This window comes from Takifugu flavidus, chromosome 5, assembly GCF_003711565.1.
Source record: "Takifugu flavidus isolate HTHZ2018 chromosome 5, ASM371156v2, whole genome shotgun sequence".
Lineage (NCBI taxonomy): Eukaryota > Metazoa > Chordata > Actinopteri > Tetraodontiformes > Tetraodontidae > Takifugu > Takifugu flavidus.
This window is the reverse complement of record NC_079524.1, coordinates 4,820,538-4,831,349: the sequence shown is the minus strand read 5'-3', so window position 1 is coordinate 4,831,349 and position 10,812 is coordinate 4,820,538. Positions and strand designations below refer to the sequence as shown.

Below are 10,812 nucleotides of genomic sequence, written 5' to 3'. Positions count from 1 at the left end.
ATTTCCATTAGCTAGTAGATGTGCATCCTCAAAGACCATCAAGTGACTTTTTGTGTTTAAATTTAAAACCATAGTCTTAAAAATGCAGCCGTGATGATGATGATGATGTGATAACATAGGGTTACTGTAGTCTCGCTGGGGCCAGATGAAGCGCTTGCAAATGTAAATTGGCCCACCCATTCAGCATAATCAAATGGAAATTGAAGTACAAATGCACCATTTTATAATCTATGCAAGAAGGGTCATTTTAATTAAACAAAGGCTGATGTAGCAGAATAAATGTAAAAATTGTTGGATTTACAACAGCATCAGACATACACATTTATCAAATCAACATTTATCTATCTGCAAGATGCAGTTATAGACAAAAATTGATTTTCAAATTTAAATGTCAAAAAACATAATCGGAACATATGTTATCAGGTAAAATAGTGGAATTAAAACTAGCACTAACAGTTTCAATTTTTTCATTTTACCAACTCGGCAACCATCAGAATTTAGTATCACAAAGATGAATTTGGCCTTTCAGGAGTTTCCGGAGTCAGGTCATCAACAGAATCACGGAGAAGAAAACTGAGAGGAAGAGGAAGCAGGGAGTGAAGGCAATCATTTTGGCAGCTCCGTGAAGTTCAGGTAAACAGAGGGCCTGCTTCAACATTTGGTGAGTCTCGGGATTGAGGCCTGGAAATCATAACACATGGACTCACAGTGGAAAGAAATATCTTCTATTACATCCAGAGTCAGGAGATCTTACCATGTTGGGTCCATTCCTTCCATGCATGCAGAAATGCTGTGTCATGTTCGCCACCAGAAACTGCTTAATGTGAAATATGTTGATAAATTATAATGTCACCTGCAGTCAACTACAAAAAGGTATCTGCACTCACCCTTGGAATGTTCTGTCAGCAGATGTTTCAAATCCTTGAGGGCATGGGTGAGGTTCTCCAGCTGATGCTGCAGGTGGATGTTTTCTTCCTCCAGATTGTGGATGGTGTCTTGAAGCTCATAACCTGAGCTGTGATGTGAAACCAAAACTAATACCCAAAAAATGGTGGTGAATTGCCAGCAAGAAAACATTTTGGTTAAGCTAAGGGGTCCCGCTAAATGTTTTTGTTGCAGCAAAATGTTGATGGAAGTGGCAAAGTGTTTCAAAGCATGAGGTATTTCTGAGTTAGAATAGATTAATTGGAAGCTAAAAGCTCTTTGCCTAGAGACCACTCTAAAGGATCAATTGTTCTATTTTGCATCCCAAAGCCAAATTGCATCAAAAACCTGTGCCTGTGCTGCTGTGACCTATCAATGGGAAAAGCTAAACATTGGCAATATTTGTTCATGTAAATTACTGTATAATAACATCTTTATCTGTCATTTGCACTGCCAATCCAGCTGTACAATGCCCCATCAAAATCCGCCATTTATTCTCTTTGTTCCAGTAGATGCAGTCAATTTTACTTGTCTCTTCCACCATAACAACATATAAGGCCCAACGGCAAAACCTTCAGCTCTTGCTGCAAGATCACGAGTCCATTGATGATGCTGTATTCATGCCATGGCATCTGTAGACCTGCTCCAGGAGACAAGGCTTGCATGTTCACTGTCAATTTTTAGGAGTCGTCTATTCTAGGCAAAAGCATTACATGACACAATAATGATTTTAAAAAATAAATAACTAAATAAAATTCAACCAGGCCCTTAAATAAATATTTTTCTTGTGGTCCATTTTTTGCTTTTTAAAAATAGTTTGGAGAGAGATTGCTGTGCGGATAAAATAGCTAAATATAAAAACATAAACAAGGAAAATATTTAATTTAATGCATGTATTACGTGGTAATTTTAAAACGATTGAAACATTGATACATTTATTATTATTATTATTATTATTATTATTAGTAGTAGTAGTATTAGTAGTAGTAGTAGTAGTAGTAGTAGTAGTAGTAGTAATAGTAGTGTCTGCGGTTCTTCTTCTACGTCAAGAAGTCTTGTTTGCGCCGGAAGTTCTTCTCTGTCCTTTTATCATCATCCGGTTAGACTTCCGGTCTCCAAGCGGTTAACATGGCGACTCACATGTCGAGGTGTAGACCCTGGAGTCGTGTACACAGGTAGGATATAATTTCAACAACATTAGTTTTGTGGTTCATGCTTATCTCTATTATTATGTATTCTATGACAATGCTCGCACGGACAGCAGCGTTGTTCCTCATGTTTAGGTCCTTGTCGCTAGGTTAGCGTTATGCAACATGTATCTGTCAAACACACTATTATTGTTTTATTCTGTGTTGCTTGTGTCTAGTTAAAACGTTGTGTTTCAGAGGTTTGTTATTCATAACCAGTTTATGGTCGTTGCAATATTTTTACGATAGAAAATCTATGTTATTCCTATGTTTAATTGTTAGTGGATCTATTTTAATAGCGTGCCCTATTGTTAGCTTGAAAATGATTGTCTAACTTGTCTAACGGTTATGGGATGTAAATGTTTGTGGGGTATACTTCCTTTAGGCTAAGCTTTAAGACAATAACACTTCGTCACGGTGCCCATATAAACTTTTTTTTTTTTTTTGCAAAGCTTCGGCGTAACAGCTTACAGAAAATATAGCAGCAGTGGTGGTGGCTACCCAAATATCTCCCTCTCAACACCACTGCAAGGGCTGCCCAGACCTGTGTTTGCCTCTGTGGATGGTCAGGAGAAATATGAGACCAAGATCACAACACTAGAAAATGGCCTCAAAGTCGCCTCCCAAAACAAATTTGGTCAATTCTGCACAGTTGGAAGTAAGTTGTAATAGTACTGTTCTACTAGTGCGATTGTTTCTGGCTTTAGTAAAATATGTGTTCTTGCATTTCCTTTAGTTTTAGTAAATTCTGGATCTAGACATGAAGCAAAATACCCCAGTGGAATAGCACACTTCCTAGAGAAACTTGCCTTTTCTGTAAGTATTTGGATTTAAAGAACATCCAATACAGTAACTTATTCATTTTTGATATTGAAAAAACAAATCCTGCTTTTATCAGTCCACTGCTCAGTATGGAAGTAAAGATGAAATCCTTCTCACTCTGGAAAAACATGGAGGAATCTGTGACTGCCAAGCATCCAGGTGTGTAACCTAGAATTTTCCTGTTAAAGAATATGCCAAAAAATCCAGTTGTTGCATCTCTGGTACATCTCCCTCCCCATATTCTTGCAGAGATACAACCATGTATGCAGTGTCTGCTGAAGTGAAAGGTCTGGACACGGTAGTCAGCCTTCTGTCTGATGCTGTTTTACAGCCACGCCTTCTTGGTAGATCAACGTCTTTATTGTTATTGAATGAAAATTACTGTAAATAGGATTGTCTTGTTTTACACAATGTGTTTTGTGTTTATATGCAGATGAAGAAATTGAGATGACCCGAATGGCTGTGCGCTTTGAGCTAGAAGATTTAAACATGAGACCAGACCCCGAACCCTTACTCACGGAGATGATCCATGCAGTAAGTCAGATACAAGAAACAATTGAATTCCCTTTTTACCAGTAACACAAACGAGTTATAACAATCAAGATAAGAAAATAATGATAATTATTACTACATTCATAACAGCACAATGCAGAAAAAATTGGTCAGAGTAAAGGACAGGACAACAATCATATTTGCGTTAAAATAAATTTGGATTTTTCTTTTTATTTAATTCTGTTTTGCTGTTTTCTGACCACAAACCCCATCCTAACTCTTCTACTGTAATCTCCCTTTGTTGTCTGATTAGAAATTCTATTATAACTTTAATATCCCGGTTGCTTCCAGGCTGCATACCGAGGCAACACTGTTGGCCTGCCACGCTTTTGTCCTGTAAACAACATCGACAAGATTGACAAGGGAGTTCTTCACAGCTACCTGCAGAACTATTACTCTCCCGAGAGGATGGTGCTGGCTGGAGTGGGGATTGAGCATGAGCAGCTCGTTGACTGTGCCAGGAAGTACCTGCTGAATGTAAAGCCTGTTTGGGGAACGAGTTCAGGAGCCAACGTAGACTGTTCTGTCGCACAGTACACCGGAGGCATTGTAAAGGTGAGTTTATGGTATTTTTTGCTCTTGCTATTTGAGACCTTTCCTGGAAATAAAACTGATGATATCATGATTTATTAGATAGAGAAGGACATGTCAGATGTCAGCCTTGGCCCCACCCCAATCCCAGAGCTCACCCACATCATGATTGGCTTGGAGAGCTGCTCCTTCCTGGTGAGTGCTTGTAATATTTGTCTGCTGTCCGCCTCTAAACAGCACCCTGATGTAAGTGTGTGCTTATATGTATTTTGTCTTGAAAGGAGGAGGATTTCATCCCCTTTGCAGTGCTGAACATGATGATGGGTGGAGGTGGATCCTTTTCCGCTGGTGGACCAGGGAAAGGCATGTTCACCCGCCTGTATCTAAATGTGCTCAACAGGTACCAGGCTCTGCATAACGTCAGTTGAATATCAGTCATTTTTAAAACGAAGCACATTTATTTTTTTGTGTTTTGCTGGTATTCTTTAGGCATCATTGGATGTACAATGCCACCTCTTATCATCACAGCTATGAGGACAGTGGTCTGCTGTGTATCCATGCCAGTGCAGACCCCAGACAGGTGGTTACAGGCTCTTGATAACAGGGTTGACATTTCTTGTTTATTTGTCTGATGAGCTGCATGATTGCCTGGTGCCACAGTTATTTTGCCAATCATCAACAGGTGCGGGAGATGGTGGAGATAATAACCAGAGAGTTCATTCAGATGGCTGGCAACGCGGGAGAGGTAGTGGCATTGTTTCAGTCTGACAGCAACTCGGCTGAACTCTAGCCAATAATATGTACATGGATGTTCACGATTCTCTTTTTATTGATGAACTCGCCAGATGGAGCTGGAGCGGGCCAAAACTCAGCTCAAGTCCATGTTGATGATGAACCTTGAGTCGCGGCCTGTGATCTTTGAAGATGTCGGCCGTCAGGTTCTCTCCACTGGACGGAGGAAGCTGCCCCACGAACTGTGTGATTTAATAAGTGAGTCCTCAATTTACCAAAGACTACAAAAATATCCCTCGTAAATGTCAAAATGACATGAGGCATACTGTATATTTTTTGTTTCACGCATCTTTTCTGTGTTTTCGCCCTCAAGGTAACGTGACGGCCAGTGATATCAGGAGAGTCACCACCAAGATGCTGCGCAGTAAACCCGCAGTGGCAGCGTTGGGAGATCTGACAGAGCTGCCCTCCTACGAACACATCCAGTCTGCTCTGTCCAGCAAGGACGGACGTCTACCCCGCATGTATCGCCTCTTTCGATAGACCACCTCCACCACAGCTGAGTCTGTCATAACTGTAAATGCAAAGGACTTGAAATATCATCTAGTGTTCCTTCCCACCATGGAACGGACAGTTCACTGTGGGAGGGGACTAATACCCCGGCTCTTGACTGAAGGAGAGTTTTAAAGGAGTTACATTTTAGTACAATAACCTTCACTTACGTACATTTGGGGGGGGTCTGTATTTATTTTGCCTGGAGGGACAGCCATATTTCAATATTTGAAAAGAGTTTTACCTTTAAGGGAAGATTAACCCCAGACCCAACTTTGTTATTGTGTATGAACATAAAGTTAAGTTCATTCAGTATAAAAGAAGGGGGCAAATATATGTGGCAGTTTTGTACTAACATATTTCTTTAAATATCACTTTATGGACAGGCACAATAAAGAATATTCATGTCTTCTCATGTGACAAACCCCTGAACTGTTGTTTCCCAAAATCATGGTTCATACTAGACTGATTTGTTTTAACATGAGTCCTTGAAGCAATTATCAAAAATTCCTGAAAAGCTTCAGGAATAGTTTAGATTTGTAGGAATAAATAGGATTGAAGCTGTTTTTTCAAATTTGGCCAGGAATATCAGGGGGTTGACCTATTCCTTATAAAAAATGTTTCCTTTATTGATGTGAATTTTAAAGCCAAACATATTTCCACAACTACTGATAACCCACATGCATATGTATTGTACAACGATCTCAGTGGCATCTGTATCCACCAATAAAACTGCGTTAATCAAAGTTGCACTGAAGTATCTTTGAACAAAAACAGCCATTAACGTCTTTAAAACTTTTTATTACACAATGTTTGAGGTGGTAATGAAAGAAGGCCTTGAAAATCTAAATGGCCCCACAGGCACTTTGTTAGACAGTACAATGCTTTTTTACAGCTCATTATTGTTTTAAATATAATAATGAAATGTCACACAGTAGTGATCTCATTGGTAAGGCATTAGGATATTTCGGTTGAGAAAAAGCAAATCAAAAAAACATGTTGGTAACAAACTTGAGAGGTTTTCAAGGCATTTTGACAGTAAAATATTAGACACGAGACAGCGCCCTCTCGCTTCTGGGTTGTATTTAAATAAGGGTTAATAAATAAAATGCCAGACTTCTGCTGTCATTACCTCTGATTCCATGACTAACTCGCACACATTTTATGAAAATGGGGTGTAAATACTGACACTGGAGCAGCTAAGACAACTCTGGATTCCCTTTAGTCCCTTTCAAACTGCCATGTTTCATCTCCAGGTTTCTGGCACAGTACTTTTTTGGAGAGCACACGTTTCAGCGTTTAGGAGACGGTACAGATGGTGCTGCTACTTTGGTTCTTCATGGCCTCCCTCATTTTTAGCTCTCTGGTGATCCTCCTCCGGATGCCCTCCAGATACAAGCCTCGGTCAAACTTTCCAGCACACAAGGGAATGCTACAAGACCACACAAGTTAGGATTTAAATTAAATAACGAGACATTAACTGAATGCAAAAGAAAAAAGAAATCAAATGTGGAACTGACTCATCTCTGCCAGGCTTGATTTTGACCTGAAAGACTCCGATGACGGGCCGGTGGTCCGACGTCTTAATGTTAGAGCAGCTTGTGTACTTGATCACTTTTATGTCCTCGACGTATCTGCTCTTGAACAATATTCTGTCCTGTGAAAGGAAATATGACATTGCTGGCATTCGAAGGGTGCACAGGTCAAAATAAACATTCGCAGCCACATGTATGAAACAGATCTGGCCGAATTGTTTTGACGTACTGTGTATGAAGGAGTTCTTTGTTTCGAGGTGCTGTCATAGATATCGCAGCCAATGTCGAATTTATAGGTGGGCAGGAAGTGTATCGGTGCCTCCTGGAAGCCCTCAAAAATTGAACCTTGACAGAAAAGAGCCAAGATGGCAATCACTGCAACAAACTGAATGTATTCAAATTTTCCTCTTGATTGTAGCTCAAAGCTTGTCAGCATACCATCCTTCATAACATTTGACAGTTGATCGTGCTCAAACAGGGGGCCCATATCTTCCCCCATTATCCCACTTATGATGGCATCCACATCGACTCGGGCCTTACTCAGCCGAAAGTTGAAATCTCCAAACCAGAAAATTTGGTCGAATCTGGTGGTGACGTCAGCTGAAATTGAAAATTGAAAGAACGTTTTTCCATAGACTCACGCTAATTTAAATATAACCAGTGCTACTTAACAGTTGAACAAATAAAAAGACTTGATGTGCTTGTAGTGCTTTTCTGATGTTGTTTTAAAATTCTTACAAGGTCTCGAGTGGAAAGGATTAGCATCAGGAAGCCCCTTTGGAAGATTTAGTGCCTCAACAATCTTGTTGTAATCCAGTATTCTCTCGTAGACTTTTGCATCTCCAGCTGCAGAGAGAACAGAGTAACATTGAGAAAAAGGTGTAAAACAGCATGTTGAGAACATAAGTCACTGCATGCCTTTTACTTACAGGTAAAATGGGATGTGATAAACAGGAAGGATGTGCCGAAAAAGGTAAAGGCGATTCCCAGAGCGCCTTTAGTCTTGATCTGAGAGATGATCCTAGTTGTGACCGTGGCATGCTCTGCTTCTGTGAGGGACCACAGGATAAAATGTCAAAACAGTTTAACGATAATGACAACGCAACCGCGACTCAGAACAGGAACTCACCTGAGCAGAACCATATGAAATCCCTTCTCACGAACACAGTCAGATACAGAACGCCATGCGATGCCCCATACAGGAGGATGTAGTGAGGTCCCAGAGTCTCCTGAAGACGGATCTCCCACTCTCTCCTAAGTGCAAATTTACAGTACATCTAAACACCCCCAAGCAGTTGTAATAAGGACTGGTGTTAACATAGAACAAAACGAAACGGACCTGTCAGGACACCCCTCCTGGACGCCAATAATGTAAAAATCTTGTGCAACTTCACAATCTGCTGGCAAGAGGAGATCATCCAAATTGGTTGGAAGTTCCTATAAATTAAAAGAGATCGATTACATTCCAGTTGTTGGAAGGATTTGAGCAAGAAATTCCTTTTTAAAAAAAATTTAATTATTAAATCTTTGCTTAGCGAGATGCTAAACAGTCTTGTTTTTCTCCTACCTTTTCTCCCTGCATGTTCCATGTGGCTACGTAGACGCCAACGCTCCTGTCCGGGAAATAGCGGTCCAGTTCCTCAGCTCCAAGCAGGGCACCAGTTCCCAGCAAACTGCCCTCCAGGAAACTCCTAAGAGATTCACAACGAAAAGGGACATTTTCACGCCTGTTGGGGGTCATTTTACTTTATGATGCAGTCAAACACATTATGATTCAGTCAGTTTTAAAAATATACCCTGCTGATGCTAATGTATAATTCTGTTGTGGTGTTGCTTGTGACTGGGTATTAAAGAGACAGCTTTTTTTTTTTTTTAAACTCTCTCTTTAATTTTTCTGCATTTGCATGTAAAAGGTCTTCTGAGGACAATTATCCAGTTGTGCACTGGTTTATTTTTCTCTTATAGTTGCAGAGGGTAAAAAATATCCAGTTCTAACAATCTTGTACTTTAGGAGACTGAAAATGCTGGTAGTGTTCAAACATGGACCACAATACAGGAGCCTGTCCAGTAATCTACACTGTAATCAGACAACTGTACCTGTTCCTCACATCCTTGGGTTTGATGGGGCTGAGCACACTGTAGGTAGACTTCATAGAGCTGACAGAGGCACTGTCCGATCCCATGTTCCCCAGAAGCCGGCTGTCACTGAGGTTCCTGTGAAGTTTTCCCTTCTTATTGGCTAGCAGAGCATAATCTAAACAATCCCTGTCAATCCTATTAGCTGCCCTTAAATTGGCTGACTCAAAGCTCATCTCCAGAGCAGGCAGTGGCCCTGTAGGCTGCAATGGAGAGAGACGCAGCTTGCTGGACTTCACACGGTGATCTTTGGGACTGCTCTGCTGGCTGTGTCGCCCCCTTTCATAATCAGACAGGCTATTATCTCGGGTCCTGAAGACTTGGCTCCCTGTCATAAAAGCAGAGAGGGATCTCTCATGAGTTTCCAGCTCATTCTTAATGGGGCCAGCACCAATGAGAAACTGTTCACCTGGAGTTGGAACAGTTAAGTCCTCTTTGAGTGAATCTGTAGAAGAGCCAGTTGGGTCACTTAGACTCTCCTGACTGTTTCTCAGCCTCCGGGTTCTCACAGTCCTTTCCACTGAGCCTTTTTTGCTGGTTTTTGGCCACCTGGGCTGTGTGGGTGGTCGAGGCTGGTATAGGCTGAGGTCTCCCTCTGGATCCCTAGCAGCAATTTTCAAGGCAACATTTGTGTTCTTGCAAGATGTGGTAGCATCCTCTGAGGTCTTGATTTGCCTGTTGGTATTAAGGATTGACTCCCCTTTACAGGCTTGATGGAGAGGAATGTCCTCCCCATTGTCAGCCATCCTCTCGTCATGTCTGAGACCAAGTTTGGTCTGTAGATAGGAGTCTCATCGCTCACTTTTTTGACCATATAACAAAAAGAGGGGAAAAAAACAGTACCATATTCAGTATTAGTATCATAAACAGTATCACATAACAGTATTGGTATCATATTAAGATGCATTACGATGAGTAAATCTGTGCTAAGTACTTTAGGAAAATATGAACTTTTCTTAAATTGGGAAATACATTATTAGATAAATAAAGAGTTTTATTTCGATATGCTCCGTAACTGATTATTTTTGTCCCTGTTGGTAGAATTTGCTCGGCGGCTTTTGCTACAATATTCATTAGGTGGATTATGGGGTTAGGATTATTGGACATTTATGATTCGAATCTTTACAACTACATATTGTGCTTTATCTGCGCCACCGTATAACATTGGCTTTTCACCTTTAACATATTTCCTCCAGTGAAACATCTTTTGACGCATAAAGACAACGACATTACAGAACCATCTAGCCCGAGATTAGTAGCTCATTCGATGCTAATGCTATCATTTACCAGCTGATGTTTCGCTGGATTCACAACTCGAGTTTTAACATACGTTTAACCACATAGTGCCTATATCAGCGACGGTGAACCCAATGTGTTAAATTACAACGGCAGCTTACCCTTATTGTTGTTATCCACGGATACGGGTAAAAAATGATCATGTGTAGCAACGCAGATGCTAACTAGCTAGTTGACATTTGTAGTTATAACCAAATAAATTCGTGCATACGTGTTTGAGCTGTCGCGTAAATGGCTTCGTGTTTATCGTTTGGGAGCAGAGTCACTCATGTCGTGCTGTTGTTACGATTCGGATTGACGAAAATTAAAGTAGCGCCATTACTTCCTTAGCAACGTTTGACAACATATTTGTTACTAAGACAAGAGAGCCGCTAAAGAGGTAGATTATGTCCCACCGCGCCTCTTGTGGTGAGATGTGGAAATACATGTTATTAATGCATCAAGCATTGGTTAAAGTAAATAAATCTTTGCATAAATGTAAATATTACAAAAATTGCAACAGTTGTAGATGGGCATTTATTTCATGTTCATTTACATATTGTCTG

At 40.6% G+C, this 10,812-nt stretch overlaps 2 protein-coding genes across 4 annotated transcripts; one reads left to right on the top strand and one right to left on the bottom strand.

Moving 5' to 3' along the window:
- Positions 1-1,974: 1,974 nt before the first annotated feature.
- pmpca (peptidase, mitochondrial processing subunit alpha) lies at positions 1,975-6,046 on the top strand. Its single transcript, XM_057033238.1, has 13 exons — positions 1,975-2,099; positions 2,564-2,769; positions 2,848-2,927; positions 3,010-3,092; positions 3,183-3,277; positions 3,367-3,467; positions 3,777-4,040; positions 4,119-4,211; positions 4,298-4,416; positions 4,506-4,596; positions 4,699-4,761; positions 4,862-5,006; positions 5,122-6,046. Exons 1-13 carry the CDS (start codon positions 2,053-2,055, stop codon positions 5,289-5,291), a joined length of 1,557 nt encoding a protein of 518 aa, XP_056889218.1. The 5' UTR covers positions 1,975-2,052; the 3' UTR covers positions 5,292-6,046.
- A 40-nt stretch (positions 6,047-6,086) lies between these two features.
- On the bottom strand, positions 6,087-10,657 carry inpp5e (inositol polyphosphate-5-phosphatase E). 3 transcript variants are annotated; one of them, XM_057033237.1, is made up of 12 exons: positions 10,369-10,657; positions 9,381-9,772; positions 8,933-9,299; positions 8,403-8,526; positions 8,175-8,272; positions 7,965-8,089; positions 7,765-7,884; positions 7,574-7,681; positions 7,274-7,435; positions 7,065-7,180; positions 6,821-6,957; positions 6,087-6,732 (listed from the first exon to the last, which is right to left on the bottom strand). In XM_057033237.1, exons 2-12 carry the CDS (start codon positions 9,715-9,717, stop codon positions 6,600-6,602), a joined length of 1,827 nt encoding a protein of 608 aa, XP_056889217.1. In that variant the 5' UTR covers positions 9,718-9,772; positions 10,369-10,657; the 3' UTR covers positions 6,087-6,599. The 3 variants fall into 3 exon arrangements, with proteins under 3 accessions (XP_056889217.1, XP_056889215.1, XP_056889216.1); XM_057033235.1 differs by having other exon boundaries at positions 8,933-9,772; XM_057033236.1 differs by having other exon boundaries at positions 8,933-9,772; positions 10,479-10,653.
- Positions 10,658-10,812: the final 155 nt, after the last annotated feature.